This window comes from Vulpes lagopus, chromosome 3 (assembly GCF_018345385.1).
Source record: "Vulpes lagopus strain Blue_001 chromosome 3, ASM1834538v1, whole genome shotgun sequence".
Lineage (NCBI taxonomy): Eukaryota > Metazoa > Chordata > Mammalia > Carnivora > Canidae > Vulpes > Vulpes lagopus.
This window is the reverse complement of record NC_054826.1, coordinates 85,100,780-85,124,314: the sequence shown is the minus strand read 5'-3', so window position 1 is coordinate 85,124,314 and position 23,535 is coordinate 85,100,780. Positions and strand designations below refer to the sequence as shown.

Sequence of the window (23,535 nt, the reverse complement as noted above, 5' to 3'; positions counted from 1 at the left end):
ATCTCTCCACTCCTAGTAATACTTTATCTTTTAAGATCTGCTATTTCCCATCCTGGAAAAAAGCAGCTTTTTTCCTGTATTTTCTAACACCTTCAAACAAGAATTGAATACTTTTCCTTGCTCCCTTAAGGAAGCAGACTTTCTTATCACCCACTCACTCTTTAAGACTTGCAATTACATTTCTGTCTCGACCAATTTCTGCTTCTAAACTCCTTTTCTTCCTCTGGCCTCTAGAATGAGGTGTTCCTTAAGCTTCTACCCTTGGCTCCTCTCTCCCCTCGCTCCTTGGCAGTCTCATTCACTCCTGAGGCTTCAGCTGTAACCTCCTTTATAAAAAAATAAATAAATAAAATATTTTATTTATTTATTCAGAAGAGACACACAGAAAGAGGCAGAGACACAGGCGGAGGGAGAAGCAGGCTCCATGCAGGGAGCCCGATGTGGGACTTGACCTGGGACTGTGGGATCCCACCTCTGAGCTACCCAGGTGTAACCTCCTGCTGTGAGAGTCCTAAGCCAGTACCTAGAGCTGCGTTTTCTGGTACTCACTGGGCATTGCCGCAAATCTCACATACCAACTTCTACAAACCTTCATCTCTTTCTTCACAGCCCACACACAAACAGAACATAACGCCAGCAACACATGAATCTTACCTTCTTCCTGAATTCTCTCTTTATAGTCTCAGTAGGAACAGCTCCCAGCTACAGGCTTGAAATTTAGCCTCATCCCCTCTGCTGTCCCCCTGGGCTCCCCAGTATGGTCATGTGGCCATCACTTACAATCCCCAATACCTTCCCTCCACCTAGTGTCTGGCATTCAGGTGTCTGGGGCCCTGGCTCCAATGTATTCCTCAGTTTTATTACCTAGAATCTCCTAATACTTCAGCTCCAGGCAAAGTATTTGTCAGTGGCTCTCTCCTCAGAGCACTGACATGTACCACTGCTCGTAGCAGGGCTGCTATCACCACCGTACCCTCGGACATGCATCCCAGAATCAATTTCCATGTCAGGGACGGTAATACCAGCAACCAATCAAACTGATGGTGCAACCATGTCACAAACTTGATATCTGTGAGATAACATTACATGACAAAACCAAGATATATTTACAAACAATTTTTATAATTTTTCATGTGAAGAAAAATGTATGAGGGAATACATCCAAATGACAAAAAAAAAAATGGTTATGTTAGAGTAGTGGACTTGTGAATGAGGTTTTTAATTTTTTTAGATTCTAAATTTTACTTAATGTGTTTTTTAAAATACATTTTTATTTTTGGGGCGCCTGGGTGGCTCAATTGAGCATTGGACTCTTCAGTTTCAGCTCAGTCATGAACTTGGGGTCGTGAGATCGAGCCCCATGTCAGGGTCTGCACTCAGCATGGAGAGCTGCTTGAGATTCTCCCCACCTCCCTCTGTCCCTCCCCCTGCTTGTGTGTGCTCTCCTCCTCTAAAATACCTCTTTTAAAAAAGAGGTATTTAAAAAAAAATACATGTTTATTTTAGAATAGTTTCAGAATTACAGTTAACTTGAGTAGATGTTATAGAGAGTTCTTATATACCCTACACTCTATTTCCTTTATTATTAACATCTTACATTATTAGTATGATTCTTTAGTCACAACTAAATGAGCTAAGCACTGGGTGTTTTTCTGTATGTTGGTAAATTGAACACCAATAAAAATTAATTAAAAAAAAAAACAACTAAATGAGCTAGTACTTTCATGTGGTTTCTAAAACTTAAAAGATAAAATACCTTTGGTTTGGTAACACCAAATAAACAACATAGAGGAGAATGTCATTCTTTCTATAACCTCTAACTCCAAGTTAGTAACCTGATATTTATTATTTTTCTTATTACTTTGGTTTCCTCTTGGCACAGATTGTTGGCTACAAATTGGAACGAATTTTTAGTCTCATTTGCCATATGTTTGTGCCTGTAGTTCATGTAGTTGAAACTTAATTGTTGGATAAACATTCTGGAAAGTGTTTTCTTGAACATGAAGTTCCATATATATATATATATATATTTTTTTTTTTTTTCTAAGTAAGCTCCACGCCCAGCATGGACCCAATGCAGGGATTGAACTCAAAACCTTGAGATCAAGACCTGAGCTAAAATCAAGAGTCGGACGCTGAAACAACTGAGATACCCAAGTGTCTCAAGTTCCATAGACATTTTTAAGCCTTGTGAATCATCCCCACATCTAGAGTCTCATGTTGTGTGCATTGCTTCGCCAGCAAGTCTGTAAACTCTGTGGGGTTTTTCTCTCCTCCCTGTCCCTCACTCCTGCTTTTTCTTACGTCCAATAACACCCAGTCCAGATCTCGTCTCAGAGCATATGCTCAACAAATGCCACTTGTAATAAATTGTAGAAGCAGGACAGGCTCTAGTAGATGGAGTATGGGTGTTAAGCTCCTAAAAGTAAAGGATTCTTTATGAAATTTGTCCGAGGTGTCAGACTTTGACTTTGCACACCAGGAGGCTGCAATGTTTTCCTCTGCATCTTCAAAGAAGTGGACATTAGTTCTAAAATGATAAAAATCCTTAACACACCAAATGTTACATATTTTGAAGAACATATTTTCAGGTTGCTTTTAATGTCAGACTCTAGAAAATGGACTGTGGGGTTTGTTTGTTTGTTTGTTTAAATGTTGCTCCCCTAGTGAATTTTCTTTCTTCTAACTGCCAGGTTAGTTTTAAAGAATCCTTCTGGACACCTAGCAGTGAGAACAAATCCTATAGATTATGCAAAGAAATAACTGAAGTAGCTATGTACAGTCCTACTTTTCATAGGAATATAAGACAATATCTTTTTAAACAACTGAATAAAATCTTGAATAGGTTTCTTCTCCTTTCATTGATAGATCTTTTTATTTTTTAAGAATTTATTTATTTATTAGAAAGAGAGAGAACATGAGTGGAAGAAGGGGCAGAGGGAGAAGCAGACTCTCCTCTGAGCAGGAAGCCTGATATGGGACTCCACCCCAGGACCCTGGGACTAGAGATGCTTAACTAACTGAGCTCCTCAGTTGCCCCTATTCGTTGATAGATGTATTGTCATCTTTGAGGATAGTCTTTGCTTCATATATATAGCCAGAACTATGACACTAAAATAAACAATTTCTGCACAGTGTCCTAAGGTATATTCTGTACCTAACCTTAACTGGTCTTGGAAAATCCCTAAAAGCAAGCTAAACAGGGCAGCCCCGGTGGCGCAGCGGTTTAGCGCTGCCTGTAGCCCGGGGCGTGATCCTGGGGACCCGGGATCGAGTCCCACGACGGGCTCCCTGCATGGTGCCTGCTTCTCCTTCTGCCTGTGTCTCTGCCTCTTTCTCTCTAGCTGTGTCTCTATGAATAAATAAATAAAGTACTTAAAAAAATAAAGTTTAAAAAAAAAGCAAGCTAGGGATCCCTGGGTGGCGCAGCGGTTTGGCGCCTGCCTTTGGCCCAGGGCGCGATCCTGGAGACCCGGGATCGAATCCCACGTCGGGCTCCCAGTGCATGGAGCCTGCTTCTCCCTCTGCCTGTGTCTCTGCCTCTCTCTCTCTCTGTGTGACTATCATAAATAAATAAAAAATTAAAAAAAAAAAGCAAGCTAAACAAACAATGTAGCATTCTTGTATCTTCATGTGAGTCTGTGTCACCTTACAAAACATGTGAGGAGCAAAACTTTGTTAAACAAATTAAGAAGTGCAAAAAGAGAAAGTTTCATACTTTGGGTTTACTGCAGTTGTTTATTTTTTATTATTATTATTATTATTTTTTTTTTTTAAAAAGCTGTCTTTATTTTTTTTTTTAATTTTTTATTTATTTATGATAGTCACAGAGAGAGAGAGAGGGGCAGAGACACAGGCAGAGGGAGAAGCAGGCTCCATTCACCGGGAGCCTGATGTGGGATTCGATCCCGGGTCTCCAGGATCGCGCCCTGGGCCAAAGGCAGGCGCCAAACCGCTGCGCCACCCAGGGATCCCTATTTTTTATTATTTTTTAAGATTTTCTTTATCTATTCATGAGAGAGCTAGAGAGAGGCAGAGACACAGGCAGAGGGAGAAGCAGGCTCCATGCAGGGAGCCTGACGTGGGACTTGATCCCGGGTCTCCAGGATCAGGCCCTGGGCTGACGGCGGCACTAAACCGTTGAGCCACCCGGGCGGCCCTACTGCAGTTGTTTAAATTTAGTCAGTGCCAAAGTCAATCATTAGATTGTAATTCCAAGAAAAATGCTAAGGAGTAATAAATAAGAATATGATATTCACAGCAGGTGACTGAAGAGCCCCAAACCAAAGTTAAAAGCAGCATCACTGACAACTTTCAAGAGAGCTGTGTACAATTAAATTTGACTATTTTATTAACTACTGCATAATGTTGCTTCTTTGCAAAAGTGATTTGACTATCCAAAAGCATTGCTATTAATGATTTATGACAGACTGACGTTTCATAAGCAAGCCTAAACAGAACTTTCAGTTTGTCTTGCTAAAAAGTAACTTGGTGTTATGGAATGGGCAGGATCAAACTAGCCTTTCTTGAGGCAAGACATGCTTTTCGAGACATTTGACACTCTAAATATAGTTCAGCAGATGTGAAGCATTGTGCAATTTTGCTAATGAGCTTTGAGCGAGCAGAAAGAAATGGGCTGGATGGTACCAGAAGTAGCTAAAGGACACGGTGACCCAAGGAAGCTTCTGGAAAGAGGTACCTCAAAAGGTGAAGAGTGTAATGACAGGCAATCCTCAGTTTTGGGGGGGGGTACATTTTTGTCCTATCTGAAGTTTAAAATAACAACCATTTTTTCACAATCGAAAACAATACCTGGATTTGCTTTTTGGAAAAAGACAATACGAATAATATGTTAAAGTTTAACCTCTGATGTCTGAAAAAAAAAAGGAAAATATTACAAAAATGTTATTAGATCATCCAGTTCTGTTGTGGCTTAAAAAAGGGTTCCCATTCACAGCATACCAGCTCCATCTGAAAGAAAGTAGCTCTGCTCTTTCATTCACTGACATTGACTGTGTTTAGCATACTGACAAATATTCATTTTGGAGAATGGATTAAAGTTATCACAGTTACTGGAAGTAACAGAAGTTGTGTCGTGGTATATAACTGGGATGTTTAAAGATCATTCCCAGACTTATTCTTCTACCTAAAAGTCCTCTTCTTAATTTTCAAAGCTCTGGAAGATAATTTCTAAAAATAATTCTTGTTGGATTAGCAAGTGCCTAAGGGTGAAAATATAACTGAAATGATTCTTACCTGGTGACGCACCTCAGAATTTGTTGGGCAGTTCAAAGTAATTGGATCACAGTCCTCAGCTGGGGGGGGAAAAGACACAAGGCTTGATCAAGAACATGCTCTGCAGCGTAAGGCCTGTAATTAGGACTCAGAATTAGGGGCTGCCTGGAATCTGGTAAAATCAAGAGGGCCTTGGGTCTCCTGTCCTCTCTGCTTCCATGAATGAGGCCCCATAGCTATACCTCCACTGCCTGGGAGGGCACCAGTCGCAGTTCCCACCTAACCCCTGAGTATTTTCTTTTAAGATTTTATTTATCTATTGATGAGAGATACAGAGAGAAAGAGAGAAGGGGGCAGGCAGGCAGAGGGAGAAGCAGGCTCCCTATGGGGAGCCCGATGCAGGACTCAAATCCAGGACCCTGGAATCATGACATGAGCCAAAGGCAGATGCACAACCACTGAGCCACCCAGGCACTCACCCACTGAGTATTGAGTTTCAGTTTCCTGCCAGCCCACAGAATTACTCAGATGAGTCAGTCACATACTCTGCAGAATCAGGGGCACTCCATCCTCTTGCTAGTACCACCCTTAGCTGCCGCAGTCCCTGGTTGTTCATGCTGTTCCCAAGGCCAACCCCAGAGACCTTGCCTGGCTGGCAGTGTCCCCCTCTTCCAGGCCAGGAGCATAAGTGACTCTGAACTGCTGTCCTTCTCATCTGTTAGTGTCAGGTATGTGTGGCCATCCCCCTAACCCCAGGGCAGGATCCTTCCCCCATCTGGGGGTGTGAACAGGAGGTGATCAGAACAACCGGCATCATGAACAGCATGGCCCACAACTATGGAAGACACCGGGTCAGATTTAACTAACTTTGCTGACACAGTGAAGGCTGCCCGGACAGAACAGCCAGTTGCTGGCAGACTTGCACTTTGGCCTACACAGCAATATGTTGTCTTTGTCCGATGTTTGTCTTCTCTTCCAATCTAAAATGTCCTTGTTCTCAAGGTGAAATTGTTGTTGTCTATACCCCTGTTCCATGGCTGTTTGGCAGCTGAGCTTTAAGGAGTCCATCTATAAGGGTGGTGACAGCACAGCTCACCACTGAAGTCCCAGCTACCAAGGGCTGGATGAGAGCTCTCCAGGTGCTGTGTCCAGCCTGGTGGCCACCACTGATACCTGGGGTGGCCACACAGGCACCGTGATTGTACTTGGCCAGTATAGGTATGACAATGGCCCTCTGTTAGGTCTGCAGGAAGGAATGAGACCACCCCCTCCCAAGGGTATCAAGGTACAAAGCAGTGGCAGCCTGTGGCCCAGGAACTGAGGGAAACGGGGAAGGAGCATTTGGCACCTGGCTGTTGTGCTGATGCCACGCCCCCAGCTGTACACCTGTGATTAGCCAAAGCTGCTTCCAGCGTGCCAAAGGACCAGTCCTGCAATCACCAGCCCGATAGTCCCTGCCCAGCCCATAAGCAGTAGAGCCCTCTTGGAGGTGGACCCCGACCCCAAGGAAACTGACTGGCATTCCCTGGAGGAAGAAATAGCTCCCTATAAGATAGGCCATCAGCCTCCCCAGACTGTCCTTGTAAACCCCCAGAAAGTCTGTCTGAAAGTGAATGCTGAGACTTCACGCAGGTGGAAATAAAAATATCCCAAGGCAATCTGCACAGATGGCATAAAAAGGAAAGAAAAGGCATGGGTGTAGCAAAGCCCAGTTTCAGCCCATTGCCTGTTGGGCCACTAGGCCACCCCTGCCTGGTTGCAATGATGATCCTGATCCTGGGTACCCCTGCTAGCATGGCCAGGGGTTAGTCCCAACCTGACGTCAGCCTGGGGTTCTGAAACCATATGAAAGCAACCACTGCCACAGGGCAGGCCCCAACCCCCATGGTACTGACTTGAGGTTGTGTAGAGGAGGAAATGCAGGAATACGAGCAGAGGATTCCCCCACCTACCTGCACCCAGAGTTTATCCAGTGATGCAAAAAGAAAAGGGGAGGGGAAATTTAAGAGAGATGGAAACAAACCTGGCTACTGGGGAGGAGATAAAAGAAAAATAAAATCTGAAGACAGAGGTCCACAGTTTGACCCAACGGGAAAGCCAACATGTACTACAATACTTCACACAGCCAACAGATGAACGAGCTGGATGGGACACCTGGGTGGCTCAGTCAGTTGAGCATCTGACTCATGATCTCAGCTCAGATTGTGATATGGAGGTGGTGGGATTGAGCCCCAAGTCAGGCTCCCACTATGCAGTGGAATCTGCTTGAGATTCTCTCTCTCTGTCCCTCTCCCTCTGCCCCTCCCCCCATAGCATGTGTTCACGTGCACTCAATTAAAAAAAAAAAAAAGTGCTAGATATCTCTGTGCCTGACACCATAGGTTCTGAATTACCTTTAAAATCTGCTGAAATGCACGAACTGGCAAACTCTCATTACAGTTATACCTGGAGATGCCACTAAATGCAAACATAATCTTAGGAGAGCTCCTGAAAGTAAGAGAGAGGATAGGCATGCCTCGCCCTGGCCATGAGAGCTTACTGTTTTGCCTCAATTTCCCATGGTCACAGCACCCATTGCCCTAGAGCATCCTACAGTGGTCATGGTTGCTTTGACCCCATAAATTAATATTAAATTTAATCTTTATAGATAGAAGTTGACTTGACAAAATGGGGTCCCATAGACCTCTTAGTTCACATAACTACTATGGCCTGATGTAAATTAATCAGGACCTTCAAAGATCAAAACTTATGATATGAGACCTGATAAGTGAAGGACTTATTATCTGCTGCTTTTCCATTTAACAGCTAAATCTGGCCTTTCTTAAACCTGAAAGAACATGAATGGCACCTCACAGAGCATTACTGCAACCTTAACATGGTGGTCCCATCCACTAAGGCCCCATACTCGAAGCCCACCATTATTGAAATTCCTGACTCCATCCCATCAGCCACTAGTAAATTCTTGGCTATTACAGATGTGGCTAATAGGTTCTGTTCAGCGTCTGCTTTAGCAACCTCTCAGCTGCAATGTGCCTTCATCTCTGAAGGGACCCATACATGGTGACCAGGCTACTCATGGGGTACCTAATGGACTTGTCCTAGCAGCACATGGTCTTTGCAGGCAAGATCCTTTTTTTTTTTTTTTCAGGCAAGATCTTAACTGCACCCAACCTTATCCAGGATTAGGGGTGTAACATTACAAGGAGGACATCCACCTCTGAGGACATCCATTTGACATATTTATCCAAGCCATATACATATCCATAAAAGAGCTCACGGAAAGGGAATGGAACATGCCCTCCTCCAACCCCTCCAGTTCTTCCCCCCCCCCCCACATGGCCCTGCCACCTTGGCTAAATTCCTAGGAATCATTTGGTAAACAAAGGGCTGCTCCACCTCTGACACTGTCAATAAAGAGTACTGGACCCTCCCAGTACCTACAAGTTAATACAAGCACAACATCTTTTAGCTCTTCTGGAATACTAGACACAACATATTCCCTATTTACATATTTTAATTACTCTCATTGCTACGATTACTTGCAAATTGGTCCACCATAAATTTGGCTCCCTCCAACAAAAGTCTACAACCAGCTTTCTCAGAGACCCCTTCGCTCTAGGGATTTAAACAACCTCTTTATTTTCTTCCAGAAGTCTCTGGACCACCCATGCTAGCTATAAGTTGTCCACATGCTTCTGATGCAAGAAACTGCCCTCCAAGGTCCTTCTTTCTATCTCCCATTAGAGCAGCAATTGCTGGCTGCATGCTACGCTCTTCTGGAAATAGAGGCTCGCTGACCCTGTACCTGTGAGCCTCCATGCCCTGCCACACATTATGCCTTGGGTCATGGAAGCAGCACTGTACAAGCTTGACATGGCTTCTGAGGCCTTGCTACTGAGTGGACCAAAACTTGGGTCCTCTGGTGTATCCCACCCATGGAAGGGGAATGGCCTCCACTATCCTCAGTCCCTTGCCAGACACCATGGAGCTGGAAGAGGTTACTTTTCTCAGATGCCTGGGTTACCTGGAGGACCCCTTCAGATCAACTGAGTGAGTAGCAGTGGGGGTTTGTAGGCTTTACGCATGGTACCACCACCATCATACATGATGGAGCTCATGGATAGGTGTGCTTTCCAGCCCTTTCAGGATGTCCCTTATAATAGACAGGATTCAAGGGTCAGCACGATTGGCCAAACGTTGAGCAGTCATCTGAGTGCTGGATGCCCTGGCCAACAAATGGTCCCATCAGCAGTTTTTATTTATTTATTTATTTATTTATTTATTTATTTATTTATTTATTTATTTATTTATTACAAACTCTTGAACCATTGCCTAAAACTTGCTCACTCTGGGGTAAAGAAGTCTGGGAATCTTTTGCCTCATAGATGAACAGAATATAAGTCAAAGTAACAGATATCTCTGCATATAGTAAGATCACAGTATAAGGCCTTGTTAGAACATGCTCTATCCCCTTTGGAGTTCCAGACATTACCAATAGTGACCAAGACATTTATTTCACTTTTCAAAATACACACTGCCGGGATCCCTGGGTGGCGCAGCGGTTTGGCGCCTGCCTTTGGCCCAGGGCGCGATCCTGGAGACCCGGGATCGAATCCCACGTCGGGCTCCCGGTGCATGGAGCCTGCTTCTCCCTCTGCCTGTGTCTCTGCCTCTCTCTCTCTCTGTGTGACTATCATAAATAAATAAAAATTAAAAAAAAAAAAAAAACAAAATACACACTGCCTATCTAAAATTCATACCTTCTAGGGCCGTGCACTCACTATTCCAATGCTACACCACATGGCCCATTCTCTCCTGGTCAAGTGTCTGTTTTGTTGTTTAGAGAGGCCTTTCTATACCCTGTAAGTCTTAATCATCACTAAGATTTAAATTGATGCCATGGTACCACGAAGTCAACTGTGGTATAAGATGTTAGATTAAAACTCAGTATTACGTGCTGCCATGGCATCTGGTAAATCATGAAGGCCTCAAAAGGCAGAGGTACAAGCTCTCTGCACTGTGCTCTGTGAATAATACCCCCTAGCTAAACACCAGCCACAGTTCCCGCTTACCCTAGGGTATTGAGTTTCAGTTCCCTGCCAGCCCAAAGAATTACTAAGATGAGCCTCCCTGGGGAATCAGGGCACTCCATCCTCTTGCTACTACCACTCTTAGCACCACAGCCCCTGGTTGTTCATGCTGTTCCTGAGGACAACCCCATGTGAGCCTGGCTGGCTGGCAGTGTCCTCTTTCCCCCAGGCTGTGAGCATAAGTGACTTGTGAACTGCTGTCCCTCTCATCTGTCCAGTGTCAGGTGTTGTGTGGCCGTCCCCTCCCCTCAGGGCAGGATCCCTCCCTCCCCAATGCGGTGAGTAAGTGGCACTCCAAACCCAATTCCCCTCTGCTTAATACCACATCACATTCCACACTGTTCATTAGTTAGTCCAACATTTTACTAAGCCTTTCAGAGGGCAGCGAGTGGGACTATACTTGTCTTGAGAGCTCAGCCTCCTAAAAGTCAAATTAAAGCCACGCCAGCTCTGTTGTTAAAGCAGGGATTGCCAGTGAAAGTCAAAGGAAACTAAAATGCATGTGAAATGTTTAATATCTCTCAGAAATTTAACTTTGGGGTAAAAACCTCCATTTTTAAGGAGTCTGACATATGTGTTAATGTCGCAGCTCCCTAACTTGTGGTGAAGACAGCACAAACGTGTTAAAAACTGATTTTGGTCTATGAGATTTGAATCTTTACAGAATTCAGTACTGTACTCTCAACTTGAAAGTTGATGGAAATACAGAATATCATGAAAGAAAGGTTTATGTAAACTTTTAGTTATAAAGCTTTAAATAAAGAGTCATTTATCAGGAGCCAACAGTTACAACTGAATAAAAGATTGATTGATTCATCTCTTTTTATATTCGTTAACATTCACTCACCTATTAAGTGCCGGGCTGCTGGATTTGTTCAAACAAGAGGCTATATTCACTGCCTCCTACATGATTCCAACTAAAAAACGTTTTTTTCCCCTTAATAGTATTACCTGAGAAATGTAAACTAAAAGCATGGTTTTTCACAAAGATTCTACATGATACCTTTTGAGGCGAAAGAGCAGTGGGGATCTTGCCTTGGCCTGTGCTCCCCAAGATAGACTGCTCAGGATTCTGACATCCGAAGCACCTGCTCTGCTGGTTAACAATGCAGACTACCGGGCTCCACACCTGACTTCCGTAAGTGCAATCTCGGTGGGGGCCCCAGAAATATGACATCCAAAAGGCATCCACAGAATTCTAATGCACTCTGGCAAAAGTAATAAGCCTGTGATTTTAGTCACATTGATTTTCAGAATGCTTAGTGTCATAATGGTCAACCCAGCATTTTCGTAAAAGCGTGGGTTTTTTCCTCAATAGGAGGACAACTGTAACTTATGTAGTTACTTTTGGGCAGTGGTACCCCAAACCCTCCCGTGGTCATATCCCTCTCTGTCTCCTCCCTGCCCTCCACAAAAGAGAAAAAACTTGTGGAGGATGGTCACCTTTGTATTCAAATCCTAATTTGGGGGAGGACAGTTGATTTGGGAGTTGACTGTAACAGGAGTCCTGGGCAAGGTTGAGAGGAAGGCAGTGAACCTTGGAATGAGCAGGAGGACCAGGACACAGCAAATTATGCAGGTAGTAAGGGTGTTCAGTTTCCTCTTTAGAACAAGGAAGCCTATTAACAAAATGCTGTCAATCTACGAGGGGAGAAATCGTATAAAATACAGCATGTTAGCTTGCTAATTTTCGGGCAAACATTTCTATTTCTGAATTCTTTTAACAAATTCCTTCATCTTTGTGCATTTTTCTCATTATTTAAATTGAACCACTACTTCTACATTTAGCAACAAATTGCTCTAAAAGGTTCCCCAAATATCATCTATGCCTGAGTTCAAATTCCTCAAACTTAGCAATAGAATTAGTCTACTGCTCTTTAACTCAAAATCACCTCAAAAAAACTTTAACAGGGGATCCCTGGGTGGCGCAGCGGTTTGGCGCCTGCCTTTGGCCCAGGGCGCGATCCTGGAGACCCGGGATCGAATCCCACATCAGGCTCCCGGTGCATGGAGCCTGCTTCTCCCTCCGCCTGTGTCTCTGCCTCTCTCTCTCTCTCTGTGACTATCATAAATAAATTAAAAAAAAAATTTTAACAGTAAAAAAGCAGTAACCCTAGAGAAAAAGATAATATCTTGATTGATTTATGATGTATTTTATGTGCAATTTCCCCTCAGAAATTTGAATTCTTTTTCCAAACACATTTTCTCTCAATTGCGAAGAGTCACAGTCCCTTCAGAACACTCAAGCCAACAGTTTCTACAAGATATCAGAGGCTTTGTGATCTAAAATAAGCCCCACTCATATTGCAAACTGCATGATCTCATCCTTTTTAATGGCTGTGTAATACTCTACACAAACACATACATATCTTCATTCATCTGTCAGTGGGCACTAAGGTTGGTTGTGTATCTTGGTTGTTACAAATAATGCACCTGTCAGCATAAGAGTTCATGTATCTTTTTGAATTAGTGTTTTTGTTTTATTTGGGTGAATACCCAGTAGTGGAATTACTAGATCATATGGTATTTCTATTTTTAATTTTTTAAGGAACTTCCATACTGTTCTGCACTATGTCATATACCTGAAACTGATGTAACATTGTACCTCAACTATACTCAAAAAACGTTAATGAAATAAACCTCACTCTTAAATTAGTCCTGAGGTTAGGGCTTGCAGGATCTCACAGAACAGCTCTTAGAAAAGAAGACTGACAGAATGAATCCCTGAAATCTCTAAAATCAGGGGAGGCAGAAGCTACACATTTGTTCTCGATAAGAAAATAACAGCAGGGATCCCTGGGTGGTGCAGCGGTTTAGCACTGCCTTTGGCCCAGGGCGCGATCCTGGAGACCCGGGATGGAATCCCATGTCGGGCTCTCAGTGCATGGAGCCTGCTTCTCCCTCTGCCTGTGTCTCTGCCTCTCTCTCTCTCTCTTTGTTGTGTGACTATCATAAATAAATTTTAAAAAATTAAAAAAAAAGAAAATAACAACGTTTCATCTCAAAAACACACTCATCACTAAAGTTACATTAGATTTCCACAGTTGATTTATGATGAAAGGACATAATTCCGAAACACTCTAGTCTGGACCATGAAGGAATCATTTTATACTACTCATGTATACAGTAAGAATATACTGGAAGTATAATAAAGATTTTGTGAAATATGCTTAATCTACTTAAGAAAATAAATTTTGAAGACTTTTTAACCATATAGAAATTGTTCAAGTGAATTATGGTAAATTTTCTGTTAAATAAAGCAGGACCCCCTAAAATTCACTTAAATGTTAGAGTCTGAGTTTGGACTTAATTAGATTACAACTACTCTTAACTCTATGCATTAGTTTCTGCACTGACTCAATGGGTTTTCTTTCCCTAAAAACATTTATAATGAAAATATTACCATAAATGTTTAATGATAATATTGGCCCCATTGACATGTTTAAAAAAATACTAGCAGGTATCAAGTCATAGATATTATTGAATGCAAATATTGGAGTAAGTTTTTTTTTTTTAAGATTTTATTTGTTTATTCATTATTGAGAGAGAGAGAGAAAGCAAGCATGTGTGTGTGGGTGTGAGTGCAGGGAAGGGCAGAGAGAGAGAGAATCTCAAGTAGAGACCACGCTGAGCAGGGCCTGACACAGAGCTCAATCCCATGACCCTGAGATCATGACCTGAGCCGAAACCAAGAGTCAGACACTCAACCAACTGAGCCACACAGGTGCCCTTACATCATGTCTTATACATCATGTCTTATACATCTTCTTTGGAGATAAGAAATTATGTGTTTAATTATACTGTTCTCGGTGACTAAAGACAGAAGTCTTAGTCACCTTTCTCATAAAGATGGTTTTTACAGTCATGCTACTTGTAAACTCAATACCATCTTAATTAATGTTTTGTAAATCTCAGATTCTAGGAGAAACACAATAATAATACAGTTACTGTAGTATCACGTTGCTAAGCAACCAGTCTTTTTTTTCCCCCCAAAAAAACAGGAAATCACTTTGAAGGATGTTTAAAAATATCTTTAGACAGATCAAACCATTACATTGCATTTCCAGAGTCACTGCAGCTCAGTGGTCGTCTGAAGAAGCAACATTTTTGCCACAGTGCTGGGAAGCATCCTCAAGCCTTATTTTACACATTTCTTTGCCAGATTTTCCTCTACCATCTGATGGTCTCCTGTGTCAGGCACCAGTCAGGACTCATTTCACTGAATTCTTACTAGTGTCCTGGAAGGAGGATGATAACATTGCCCTTCCTACACGAGACAGGAAACTGAGACCCTGAGATAAGAAGCCACCATTCTGGAGGGCACTCAGAGTCCAGCAGGTAGTCTGGCTACAGTTTGGCTCTCTTGTCTATATGCCTCTCTGGGGGACACACCAAATCCTTGAAGCCTCAGGCAGTCTCTTAAAGAGAGCTCTGTGTCCCAACCACTCAGGTATGCATTTACACACAGGTTCCCGGGCCTGGCCCAGACCCAGGGGCCCAGAATCTACATTTTAAACAAGCTCCCCCACTACCCTCTGATGAATCTTCACTGCACGCTGAAGTCTAAGGAGCACCACTCGAGACTGCCTCCCATCTGTCCCTGGTCGCCTGGCTTGCACTGGCCACCTTCTCACTGACTAGATAATCAAATCACAGACTAGAGGGTTCCAGACACTTAGAAGTCATTCACCAATAAGGGGAAGGGGAGAGTGAGCTTTCCAGAAGCCTCCCTGAGTACAGCCAGGATTTGGACTCAAACCTGGCCTTTGGTTTCTTTTCACTACATCACTTCCATGCCCAGGACACGCAGAGGAGGCAAAAGGAATGCAACTCTAATGGTACCATTTCTGTGTGTTAGAAGAAGAGTCTGGAGAGTCAGGAACAGAGGGAGGGAAGCCTTGGCCGAACCCTGGACTTAACCCCCAGGTGAACCCTGCCAGGGAGCTCCCTCCCAACTCTCTAGTTGGGTGACCCCATGACTGCCCTCTCATAAGGACTGCCAGGAAAACCCACATTAGTGGGTGGTGGGAAATCCTACCTCTTCAGGAAGCTGAGACTTCTGCCATCTCTGAAGCTGGTCAGATCTGACTGTTCCCCAGCCCATCCATTCCTCCTCTCTGGGTTACCAGCAGAGTACAAGGTAAATGCTCCAGTAGGGCAACCAGCAGCTTGGCCTCTGCAACAGACACAGCTTTGCAGACTGCCCCACAGAAGAATTATGAAACGCTAAGCCTAGCCACATCTACACCAGGGCTACATTATATTAGCCTGTGAATTACAAAAGATAGGTTTTTGGGGGGCTTTTTTTTTTTTTTTTTGCTTTAGGGCCTGCCAAGCATCCTTTGCCCCTCTGTCTGCTAACAGAAGCCTCTTTCTTGTAGTTTGGGCAGAACTAACTCCATGCCCTCCCCCACCCAACCTCAAGATGCAGACCTGACCAATGTCCTCCATCTACCTGATGGCAACAACTGACTCATGGATGGCCAAATGACCTAAGTTACCCATATTACCAGTCATTCCTTGAATTGTGCTATGGGTACTAGGGGAAAGGCTCCCCCTTGCTCTGCCATCTTGACAGGGCATCGTATAAAACTAGAGGTGTCACTGACCACCTTTTCCACCATGAAGGCAAAGCCTGCCCCACAACGGACCCTACACAGACAGATGAAGACAGAGCCACGAAAGACACAGAGAGACTGAATCTGAGAGCCTCGTTTAAATGCGTGGACCTAGCAGTGTTCAAAGACCTTAAGCCAGTATGTCCCTCCTCCCTTTTAAAAATCAGCTTGAGGGATCCCTGGGTGGCGCAGCGGTTTGGCGCCTGCCTTTGGCCCAGGGCGCGATCCTGGAGACCCGGGATCGAATCCCACATCGGGCTCCCGGTGCATGGAGCCTGCTTCTCCCTCTGCCTGTGTCTCTGCCTCTCTCTCTCTCTCTCTCTCTGTATGACTATCATAAAAATAAATAAATAAATAAATAAATAAATAAATAAATAAATAAATAAATAAATAAAAATCAGCTTGAGTTAGGTTTCTGTGCAACCATGCAACCCAGAGGCATGGCTATCTTCATTTTATGCATGTTAAAAACACCACAGGAATTTAATGTGTAATTTATAAGAAGACAACTTATAGATTTTAATAAGAAAATCCATGCCTGAGATAATCAACAAGTCAAAAGGTAAATTATCAGCTTGTTTCTGTTTTATGACTTTAAATACCGAGAGATGACTTTGACTAGTGCTTTGTTCAAGATGTTAAAGTAATCAAAGTTCATGGAGTTATAGTAACTGTACATACCTTTAGGGAGTCCCGTATCCTGAATGGGATATTTGTCTGGCTGTGGAAACCAACAAAAGAGGAGAGTTATTTTTAAACACCATCGTTCAATTACAAGATCAAAGTGAAAAGAAATCTTTGTTTGAGGAAAGTCATAATTTTAGTTTAAAACCTTGCAAGTTTCTAGCTGCAGATCTACCAACAGGCCGGACCCATTGCTCATTTTTATCCTCAGCCTATACCAATGAAATCAAGGTTGACAAGAAGTTAATGTTGGAACACGAGACAGAATAAGCCTTCCAAATTTCCTCCGCTCTGACCACAAAAACCACACTTCCTCTCTTTTCTAAAAGGCTATTTCCCCCCATTTCCCATAGTTTAAAATTGACGAGTTGTTTTCATGAATTATAGGAATAGACCCATTTCTTGTCTGTTTCCACGGCATTCGTTTGGGTCACCAAGCTTGTGTATCGAGCAGAACTCACGACTGCAGAGCTCTGTCCTGGGCTGACTAGGACAGGGTTTAAAAGCCAACCAGCCTACAGAGATGGACTCACCATGTACAATTTTCCCCAGATCCTCGGTGCTCTGGAAGGGGGCATACCATTGGAGGGAATTCAAAAGAGCCAAAGCTCTTTCAGTCGTGTATCTTTTTCTTGGTACCTCTATGCAGGTATTCTAGAAGCTTCAACTTCTGATTAAACAGTGTAGCCATTCTCTGATGACTTACATGAGAGGAGTGGGAATGTGCCCAGTCCCCCTACCCTGTCCCCTAACCCTTGCTCAGCATCCATTCCCCATCTGGGCTTTTGGGTCTATGCCCTCCAGCCTTAAAAAAAAAAAAAGTCGCACCTTCCAACTTGCCTGTAGGTCTTGTGCATGTGTCTTCCTCTGACAGAGGAGAAAAAGAAACAGATGTGGAACCAGGGATTTTGTTTTAAATTCCCTTCCTTACAGTTTCTTTGGAGCTGAACAGTGAAGTTTCAGAACCTCTAGAAGCCTCCAATTCCTTTTCCACAGAAGAAATCAATCAATCATGGAGAACTTAAAGTCAATTTTTCCCTCAGACTGAATTCTTCTAGCCAGTCTGTTCCCCAGAGCACAGAAAACACAACTGTACTATACTTATCAGACTGTTTTTAAAGTTCATAAAAAAAAAATAAAATAAAAAAATAAAGTTCATGCTTGCCTAATTTCCTCAGACAGACTCAGAGTTTTTCAAAAGAAGGAACTATAATCTTTGCAACTGCACATTTTAACTCAGTGTTAATTAAGCATCTACTAAGAGTCTGCAAGAAAGAACCAACAGGCTGGACTGAATGTAGGTTTCCTGGAGAGACTGACATTTGAGCTAGGTGTAGAGAATGCCCAAGAACTCAGGTGACCAAGAGGAAGTAGCACAGTGAGTGCAGGGCTTGGACAGAGAGGAGCGAATTCAGGTACAGTAAAGAGTGACAGGTGTAGAAGCAGAGAGGCAGGCTGGAGGGGGACAGGGTGGGATATGAAATGATGAACCAGTACATTACATGGAAGATGCTAGAAGTGAGGTGAAAAGATTTAAGTGGGTGCCATTCTGGGTTCTTGAGAGGTTTGGTCCATCAAACTTTGCTTTGTGCCTAGCACACATGTGGGAAGACATTCAACAGTTTTGCAGGAACTCACACAAGCAAACAATTCTGGCACAGCGTGGTAAAAAGTAGGGGTTGGGGGGAATCCCTGGGTGGCGCAGCGGTTTGGCGCCTGCCTTTGGCCCAGGGCATGATCCTGGAGACCCGGGATCGAATCCCACGTCGGGCTCCCGGTGCATGGAGCCTGCTTCTCCCTCTGCCTATGTCTCTGCCTCTCTCTCTCTCTCTCTCTCTCTGTGACTATCATAAATAAATAAAAATTTAAAAAAAAAAAAAGTAGGGGTTGGGCTGTGGAGAAGGGAGCTGCTCAAGGCCTTGGGGCAAGGCAAAGAAAGCATCACAGGTCAGAAAAGCCTGAACGGAAAGAGGAAGAAATACAAGGAGTTCATTAGGTGAGGAAGCAAGGAGATTTTCCTCACCAGACGGAACAGTGCTAGTAACCTAGGAAGGTGGGAAGGCGTGGGGTGTTTCTGGAGCAGCAAATGGCTTATCCGGAGGGATGCTGAGAGGAGGTCATGGAGGACTGCATCTGCCCCGCTGAGGAATGTACGTTTCATCCCTGGAGCACCTGCAGTGTTATGGGCTGACTTGCATCCTCCCAAAAAGATCTGTTGAGTTCCTAACCCCCGGTGCCTCCAAATGTGACCTCATTTGTTACATGTGCTGCTGAAGCGAGCACTGTGACCTCATTTGGAAATAGGGTCACTACAGATGTAGATCTAGGACTAGTGAAGATGAGATCATAATGGAGTAGAGCAGAGCCTCAATGTAATAGAACCGGCCTCCATACAAGAGAAGGGACACAGACCCAGGGGGAGAACCTGGCCACGGGCCAACACAGAGAGGGAGCAGATGGATGCAGCTACAAGCCGAGGGGAGGACCACCAGGGGTTGCCACCCAGCACAGATGAGAAAGGATTCTTCCCCTTAGGTTTCGGAAGAATGGCCCTGGGGTCACTTTGGTTTCAGACCTCCCACCTGCAGAAGGGTGGGCCGCTTAGGTCACCCACTAGGTGGTCCTTTGTTGCAGTAGCCCCAGCAAACTGACCCAGGAAAGGGCTGGAAAAATCACTTTGCCTGGAGGCATGGAGCAGAGGTAGCTGTGACCCAAGGTGAGAGGGGAGGAGAGCGTGATGTCAGGAAGAGAGTTGGGGTCTGCGAGCAGCACAGGTCAGGAACTGGGAAGGGCAAACTGGTAACACCTTGTAGCAGCCAGAGGCTCCAGGACGGGGCCACAGCCCAGGGAGTGGTGGGAAATATCCACAGGGCCAATCCATGCTCTGTTTTTCTGGGATGCAGGGACAGGGGATGTTTTCACATCCATTTCCACTGTGTGTCCAGCGCTGTCCCCCATACCGCCACTTCGTGCACTGTGCTAAGTGGGGACTCAAGACATAAGAACGAACACTTCAGATCCTTGAGAGACTGAGGTGCCTCATGCATCACCAAGACTTCATTGAATTATATAGCGTAATTATACTGTTGTATGGATTTTGTTATTCTAACTAAATTAATCTGAATTTTTTGTGACTGAGCAGCTTCTCTCCTCTGAACACTTAAAAAAAATTCATGTGTCACACATTCTATGCATAATAACACATGTAATGTAGCCAGAGGCATTTATGTGGTTACACGCAAGAGATGGTGCCACACAGCAGAGCTGTGAGATTTCTCCATAAAAATCTAGGAGATTTTATATGAATCTGTTAACCTTCATCACTTCATCTGCAGAATGGGGTGGCTGTCCTACCATCTCATTGATTACTCAGAGGACGAAAAATGATATATGTGAAATCCTTGGCAAAAATCATAAGCAGCAGACATGCCACACAGTGGTTATATGAAGGCAGGGCAGGGACCTGAAACCAGCTGCTGGGTTTGAATGGCACCTGGGCTGCTTCCAGGTTGGGCAACTTACCTCACCACCCCTGAGGTGTCTCAGTTTTTCAACTGTAAAATGGGCAGTACTTACCTTATAGGGCTGTTGCAGGGATTACATGGGATAACTCATGTGAATCAAATAGTGTATGCCCAGCAGGCAAACAGGCAGCCCCCAGGGATTGCAAAGTAGTTCTCTTTTGTCCTTCCATCTCACATTAAGTATTTTGAATTTTGAAGAAGAGGAAGTTACAAGTAGATGGACAAGTATTAAAAATAGACATGTAGGGACGCCTGGGTGGCTCAGCGGTTGAGCGTCTGTATACAAAGACCCGATAAAATTGAAGATCACAAGAACAGAATGTAATAGCCCTGAGAAACCCAAAGTTTATTACATCACAGAAAACAATGTGATAAAGAAATTTATCTTGGGAAAGCCTTCCTTTGGGGTTTCTGATCTTTATGTAAATACTGAACAATAAAAATGTAACAAAGGGAAAAAAGGAGTAACAAGAGTTGTCACCATTAATGTAAAGTTTGTAACCTACCATGTTAAAGGATAAAGTGCTGGGGTCCGTGTCTTCCACTGGCTCCTTTGCCATATGATCTGTTAAAACACACACACACACACACACACAAAACAAATGGAGAGTATTTTCTTTAATTTAAGAGCACAAATGTGTCCCCTGAATTGTCTTTGGATCAACGCAAGCTACCTTAGTCAGGCTTGAGAAAAACTTACCTTCAATCATTACAAGAAACAAAATAGGAAGGAATGGGGTCAGATCGCATCAAGAAAGAAATTAAGACAAACTTTATTTTAAAAAATACCATATTTGGGATGCCTGGGTGGCTCAGTGGTTGAGGCTCTGCCTTCAGCTCAGGTCATGGTCCCATGGTCCTGGGATTAAGTCCCTCTTCAGGCTCCCTGCATGGAGCCTGCTTCTCCCTCCTCTGCTCTCTCTCTCTCTCTCTCTCTCTCTGTGTGTGTGTGTGTCTCTCATGAATAAATAAAATCTTTAAAATAAAAAATAAAAATAAACACCACCATATTTTAAACAGTTTACTTGTAGAGATCCACAAACACTCGGAGTTACAGGTAACCATGAATTATGTACACATGGTTCCCATGACTCTCTGGCATAATTTAACTTTGAACAAGAATGACATGATCCTGACTTCTTCTTCTCCTGTATTTCTTACTCTTCTGTAATGCAGTTTTATCATTTTAAAATATTCAGCTTCTAGCTGTGGTTCAGATAATTAATAAGTCAGCAACCTCCCAGGAACATTATCAAACAAAGTGATATTGATTTCCCAAGATTTTTGTCTCTTTATTTACCACTTGTTGCATTTAAGGAATTGAATGAGGAAAACCAGAAAAAGGTATAGGCCTTGGTCGAGGCCACCACTAGATGTTAAGAATTTATTCAAATTAGGAAAAAGCTCCCCTTCTCCAAGACCATTGACCAGACATCTGCCAGAAAACTATGTGAATAAAATCACATTGGTTTGAGTGAGGTCCTGTAGATTTGTGCAGTGTACAACCTAAAAACCCTAAGCAGAAGCCTTAAACCAGCCAAAAGCCAACTTAAGTGGAATTAAGTATACACCATGGACCAGGCCCGGGAAATGCCTTTGGGGATCCAAAAGAGCATAGCAAAATGATTTATTGAGATATCAGCTTGTGTTTGTTCTCCCTAAATATCTCCCTTCTAGAATGTGTCTGGGCTTTTCACATATCTTTGCCTGAGAAGTGCTGACAATGCCCAAAGGAGAAGCCGTGTGAAGGGAGCATCTCTCTACATGTTTGTTTTATGATGGCCTAGTCACTGAAGAGATTAAATGAGGTGGCCCAGGGGAATGGGGGCAAATGGAGACAGCCTTCTGTCAGCGTCCTCCCATGGAGCGGGGGACAGATGTCTGCATCTACCCGCGTGGGGACCATGCCCCGGTCCCTGGCAGAGCCCCAGAGATAGCTAGGCCACAGCTGGGGATGCATGAAGGGGACTTCCCAGCCCTGGCAGAAACACCGTGATTTGTGTCTGGCACAGAAGCAGACGCTGCTGGACCTCAAGGGTCTTCTAAGGCTCAGACCCTGAGACCATCGATGCTAATCCACGGCTCCTCCCAGCACCATGTCATCTTCTCAGATTCCTCTGTGACCCCAAGGAGGGGGCTAGGGCCCCAGCCCAGTGGAATACAAACTTAATAAAGATTTCAATCCCTATAAAGAAAGGAAGAACCACCAGTGTTGCTAATTCCACCCTGAGTTTGCAGGACTTCTGTAGCCCAAGTAATAGGTGATTATAACACAGAGCACACTCGGTGTTAAGTAACGGCAGTGCAGAGTGATGTGGAAAGGAGAGGAAGAGCACAGGCCCAGCCTGGGGTGCACCCGAGGGGAGAGAGTGAGAGCGGGGGGAGGGAAGAGCCTGCAGGGGAAATGACAGCTGAGCCTGGAAGATGAGCTGAAGTTAGCTAGGAGAAGTGGTCGGGGAGGGAAAAGCATTCTCAGTAGAGGGAACAGAATGAGCAAGTGATGAGAAAGAACAGAGCATGTTCGTGTATTCCAGATATGTCCAGCCAGAGGCACCGAGGTTGGCTTTTGAGAGTTTTCCTTTCCATCTTTCTTGTTCTGGTTCCTGGCTGGGGAGAGGGTGGTAGGAGCTGCCTCAAGTGCCTTCCTCCCACCTCTCCTATCACAGCCTTGTCTCAATAATTCCATTTCCACTAAAGTGTACCTGGGTGATAATACCCACCAGGGGTGCGGTATATCAGTGATACCAACAATGGAATTTCAGGTCCATCGGCTGTGCAGGACTTGGGGAGCTGGGGTATGAGTGGCAGGGGGTTTCTAAACCACCCACTGTATCTGTGACAAGTTCATTCTGTTTCCTACAGAATTAGCATGAGAGGAAGAAAATGGAGCATGTGACTGGGAAAGCAGCAGTGAGAGCACTAACAACACAGTCAAAAGGAAGGCAGGGTGGGCTTGGGTGCAGAAGGCCTTGGCTTTCTGTGCCATGCCAGCAGAGCGCAGTGGCCCAGCCTTGAACAGGGCCAGCGGTGTGACCTTGGACGACTGACTTCACTGCTTGCTGCCTCAGGCTCCTTCCTCCATAACCTGTAGTCTGGGGGGTCCCAGGTGATGGACATTCTGGTCAGGCCTGTGGTGGGACCCCCTGGGTTGCAGGAGCCTCCTTGCCCCTCAGAACCTGACCACACTCTGGGTCACACCTGAGCAAGACTCAGAGGGCTGTGAGGGGAACAGGAAGAGCCAGGAGACAACAACACATGCCTGCAGGCCCAACATCTCTTGCTTTGGTCTGAACTCTCTGATTATAAATGGAACTTATGATGGGAAGGGCACAACGAAGGTAGGGTTTTTTCATTTTCAGAGGCACAGATGCCAAGCAACAGGGC

General features: G+C 44.2%; 1 protein-coding gene across 2 annotated transcripts in view; it reads right to left on the bottom strand.

Moving 5' to 3' along the window:
- EDARADD (EDAR associated death domain) overlaps nt 1-23,535 on the bottom strand; it is a 64,588-nt gene that overhangs the window by 35,107 nt on the left and 5,946 nt on the right. The window contains exons 2-4 of one of the 2 annotated variants that reach the window (XM_041748855.1): nt 20,658-20,716; nt 16,625-16,664; nt 5,269-5,315 (exon numbers count right to left, since the gene is read on the bottom strand). In XM_041748855.1, coding sequence (XP_041604789.1) covers nt 5,269-5,315; nt 16,625-16,664; nt 20,658-20,716 — 146 coding nt within the window. Of the gene's footprint in view, nt 1-5,256; nt 5,316-16,624; nt 16,665-20,657; nt 20,717-23,535 lie in introns of both variants that reach the window. The other variant, XM_041748854.1, reaches the window with a different exon arrangement.